The 5,000-nt window shown below is 46.8% G+C and overlaps 1 protein-coding gene across 1 annotated transcript in view; it reads left to right on the top strand.

The window, feature by feature from the left end:
* The window catches only part of LOC133141635 (A disintegrin and metalloproteinase with thrombospondin motifs 19-like), a 112,929-nt gene that overhangs the window by 70,047 nt on the left and 37,882 nt on the right, over window positions 1-5,000 (top strand). Inside the window, exon 14 of the mRNA XM_061262199.1 lies at window positions 4,327-4,454. Within this exon, the coding sequence (XP_061118183.1) occupies window positions 4,327-4,454 (128 nt within the window). The remainder of the gene's footprint in view (window positions 1-4,326; window positions 4,455-5,000) is intronic.

The following is a 5,000-nucleotide window of genomic DNA, read 5'->3' as shown; positions in this document are numbered from 1 at the left end:
CAGGAGGTTCAGGTAAAAGATGGAGGTGCTCCACACAGGGAGCTGGAGGTTCAGGTAAAAGATGGAGGTGCTCCACACAGGGGCGGGAGGTTCAGGTAAAAGATGGAGGTGCTCCACACAGGGGCAGGAGGTTCAGGTAAAAGATGGAGGTGCTCCACACAGGGGCTGGAGGTTCAGGTAAAAGATGGAGGTGCTCCACACAGGGGCTGGAGGTTCAGGTAAAAGATGGAGGTGCTCCACACAGGGGCAGGAGGTTCAGGTAAAAGATGGAGGTGCTCCACACAGGGGCAGGAGGTTCAGGTAAAAGATGGAGGTGCTCCACACAGGGGCAGGAGGTTCAGGCAGGGGTGCAGCTCTGGGGTTCTTTCAGACAGTTTTTCAGAGTGTTTTTGGACAGTCCCAGGGCACTGCAGGTCCGGATGTTTGTGGTGTAATGTAATGTAACACAAGTCAGAGTTAAGGCTGAATGCTGTTTGAATCCAGAACTGTTAAATTGACCGATCATAGGTGCATCGGCCAGGGTATGCTCAGGGTGTCCAACAAAACACTTTCCCTGAGGTTCATTCTTAAACTGCATTTAACCGCAGAAGGCTTATATTTCTCCGATTATATACCTTCTCTAAGGAAATACACATGCTATGCCGGATTTTGAAAGAAAAATTCTGTTAATTCTGCTGCGAATAGCCTGCAGTCCTCTCTGAATTCTGCTTCCAATAAAGCCGCCCTTGCAAGTTCATTAAATTTTACATATGATATGATCCACCACAACAGGAAACTAAATGCATGTTTGAAAATATGATCCTCTCATGTGAAGGGTTCAGCCAGGGATATGTGCTCTGGTGGAATATTGTACACAAACCCTTTTGGTGAGAAAGCGCTGGGTTTGGGGAAAAAAAAAAAGAAAAGAAAGATTTTCTCAAGAAACAGATGCCTGTACAAAAGCAGGGAAGGCTGATTGCTTGCAGGGGAAGTGATACAAAGCCTTTTAGCAGGATGTGCCTCCTGTGATCTTCAGCTTTAGAGGGACTGCATTGTCAGCCATGGCTGGTTCACGTTTATAGCTTCCTCACACGTGAGTTCCTGCATTCTGGCAGACATTTCTCTCTCAAACTCTGATATTTACGTTATTTTCCGAGAGTGGCGTAATGCGCTACCTTCTCTAACGAGGCATGTTTCTCTGAGCGCATATCGTTGTCTTCACTAACCTTTTACGATTTCCTTTGTTGTTGGCGCTTCAAAAAGATGGCAGTTACGCTTTCCTACAGGCTGCACGGAGAGAGTGATTCACTCTGAATGGAAATGAGTGAACATTCGAAACTGGTGGCAGAAATAAATCTCTGGAAGTTCAGAGTATGCTGCATTCGGACCTGCTGTTGCTGATTTACTTTTTATGTTCCCCCCGCAGACCAAGCCAAGGCACCTGTGACCTTTGACCTCTTGAAAACATCTGACAATAAATACCCCCCGACGGCCCGTGTTGTTTGTGAATGAGTACAGTGACTGCAGCCATTTTGTGTTCCGTGTTGTGCAGGGCAGTGGACAGAGCTGTGCGGTGTGACTGGGCAGCCGGCACGGGCTGGGGTGGGGGGTGGGGGGGATCAGTGTAAACCAGCCACTCCCCCCCCCAGGACAGCACGCTTAAGTGCTCAAAGATGGAGATCAGATGTTCAGAGAGGCGGGTAGCGTAAATACCCCCCACCGTGATCGTGTCCCTCTCCACTCCCACATCCGCTGCTAGTTAGCCTTTGGCTCTCTTTGGCCATCCTAAGCAAGCTCTGTTTAAACACACTTTTGGGCTGGTTGAGATGAGGGGTTTTAAATATACACTCACGGAGCACTTTAATGGGAACATTTTTAACATTTTTACTTTATTACACCTGCATATTCATGCGATTATCCAATCGGCCAATTGTGTGGCAGCAGTTTGGGATTTTCACACTAGTCTCTAGAGTTTGCAAAGAATGGTGCTGCAGGGGGGGGGGGGGGGGGGTGTTCCTGGCCCAAACCGTAGAAGCGTCCCTCAGAACAGGGAAAGCCCTGGACGCCCAATGTTCACCTCCCCAACGCCGACCTGCAGGTGAAGGTCAGAGCACTTGAGACGGTAAATCCAGGGCCGTGAGGTTCAAAGGTCAGCACTATCCCGGGCTGATATGGGGCAAAGGGACTCCATAAGTGCCCCTCGTATTTGAATCTAGAAAATTATCTGCAATTGTCTGCCTCGTAACATATTTTACATGCCTTTACATGCCTCTTTCTGATGATAAAAACTCATTTTTAATCAAAAATGATCAATTAAGCATGACTCATAATAGTTTAAAGGGTTGAAAACTAGTCCTGAACCGCGCTTGCTTTTACATTATTATTTATTTTTACAGAGTTACAGAGTATTGTTTGATTGTGCGAGTTGTTGCCGATGAGTTCTGTATATTTTAATCTGAGAAATAACTGCATATTTACTGAGACAGGGAGAACGTCAGTGAATATTTCATAATCAAAGAGCCGAGATGTTTGTGTTCCATACACGCATCTAAACTGGCTTTAATCAGCTGGGAACCGGATCGAACCGGATCGAGCCGGCGCGACGCCGGAGGTGTGATGCTTTGGCCGTTATGCTGAAACTCACGGAGCGCTTCATCGCGTTTCGAGCGTTTCATCACCTTTTCATCGCGTTTCGAGCCTTTTCAGGAGATTCCCTGGGGTTTTTTATGGGCTCTGACCACTCTCATTCCAGAGAAATGAAGTGCCTTGCGCAGAGCCAAACTCACTAAATACTTCCATTGTGATTGAGAGGTGGGACACGCATAAGGCAGGCCGGCTCCGTGGTAAATAACAACATGGAGCGCAAGCCGGGGAAGTCTGGCCCGAGCGTGGTGTTGTGATCGGTGGTGAGGGCCCTCTGGAGGCTCACTGGACCAGGGGCTGCGGTGACATCACTACTCGTGTGTGTGCACGCCCAAGCGCGTTTCCGGCTTGGAGGATCAAAAAGGGGCCTGTGAAAATGTATCAGTCCTTCATGATATTGGACGCAAGCTTGTCTTGTAGTTATCCATCCGAGACCCGCAGTTTGGCGGTGTGATATATGCACTACAGATTCTTGGCATCTCTTTGTGATCCTGCTGTTAGCCTCAGTGAGCCAACAGAGTTTGTGTGTGTATGTATGCGTGTATGTGTGAGTGTATGTATGTTTGTGTGTGTGTGTGTGTCTTACATGTGTCTTGTGTTTGTGTGTCTTGCGTGCATGTGTCTTGTGCGTGTGTATCTCGAGAGTGCGTGCGTGTTGTGTTTGCTGCAAACGTGTGCGATCAGGGTCCTGTTCCACCGTTAGCTCAGACGACACCACAGGCAAGAACATCCCTGACGTGCTTTTAATTTTACACACCTGTTACTGATCTCTGTCGTCTGTGGTGCTAAGGAATGAAACGCTGTGTATTGTGCTGGTGTACGTAAGACCTGTACGATTTTAAATTCAGGTCAAATGAAGTATTTAAATCAGGGGTGTGCAGTTTAATCCGAAAAGACCGGTGTTGGTGCAGGTTTGGGAGAATTTCTCATGTTCTCAGCCTTCCTAAACCTTTGGACCAGCTTTGTTTTATAACAGTACGTTTAAACACCATGTAAGAACCTGCATTACGACAGTACTGTAGCATCCTGTGCTCTGTTACGTTAAATTCTACGCATTTCATTCGTAATGCATAATATTATTTTAAAAGCTGCCTGAAGTCACAGGGATCATGGATCTTGGCACTGAACGCTGCAGAATGCATCAAGCCTTATGCAGTTTTTTATGAGGTGTTTGAGAAGCTAATGCATGCCGTTTATATATTCTGTAAACTTTCAGTGTTTCTATGTGCTGGTTAAATCCTGTTTGAAGTTAAAAGTTAGCAGATCGCAGTGTTTATAACCCAGCGTGTCGTGTGAAATTCCTGCTTAGAAACTGGGAGATGAATTTGAGTGTAAAGCATGTGATGTTGTTTCAGTCTGAGTCTCTCTGACTGTTCTGCTTGGTTAAAACAGTTTCTACCCATTTCAAACATTCATTTATTCGCCACTGAATTGAATGCAGTAATACCTGTCTCTGTAATTTGTGATTCTCTGTCTGTCTCTCCCCCTCTCTCTCTCTCACACCCCATCTCTCTCTCTCTCACTCCCCCTCTTTCTCTCTCTCTCACTCTCACTCTCTCATTGTGTAAATACATATGTGTAGTAGGCCAATTCAGGTTGAGGCCTCTCTCTCTTTAAATGTGTCATGTTTACTGAATTAAAGTGCTGTTGTGGGAGAGTATGGGGCAGTAGCTGACGCAGTGACCCCCCCCCCCCCCCCCTCAGAACGGCCCTGCACCCTCTTCTGCTCCACCTCCGGGAAGGAGACCCCCGTCGTCCTGGCAGAGAACGTCCTGGACGGCACTTCCTGTGGCCCTCAGGAGTCTGGCATGTGTGCCAACGGGACCTGCCAGGTACGCCTGAACTACAGACCAATTTCACTGTCTGTTACTGCTTACAAAACCTGCCTGAACTACAGACCAATCTACTGTCTGTTACTGCTTACAAAACCCACATTAACTACAGACCAATCTCACTGTCTGTTACTGCTTACAAAACCTGCCTGAACTACAGACCAATCTCACTGTCTGTTACTGCTTAGAAAAACCTGCCTGAACTACAGACCAATCCACTGTCTGTTACTGCTTACAAAACCCACATTAACTACAGACCAGTCTCATTGTCTGTTACTGCTTACAAAACCTGCCTGAACTACAGACCAGTCTCACTGTCTGTTACTGCTTACAAAACCTGCCTGAACTACAGACCAATCTACTGTCTGTTACTGCTTACAAAACCCACATTAACTACAGACCAATCTCACTGTCTGTTACTGCTTACAAAACCTGCCTGAACTACAGACCAATCTACTGTCTGTTACTGCTTACAAAACCCACATTAACTACAGACCAATCTCACTGTCTGTTACTGCTTACAAAACCTGCCTGAACTACAGACCA

The sequence above is a fragment of the Conger conger genome, chromosome 12 (assembly GCF_963514075.1).
Source record: "Conger conger chromosome 12, fConCon1.1, whole genome shotgun sequence".
Lineage (NCBI taxonomy): Eukaryota > Metazoa > Chordata > Actinopteri > Anguilliformes > Congridae > Conger > Conger conger.
This window is presented reverse-complemented; position numbering and strand designations above follow the sequence as displayed.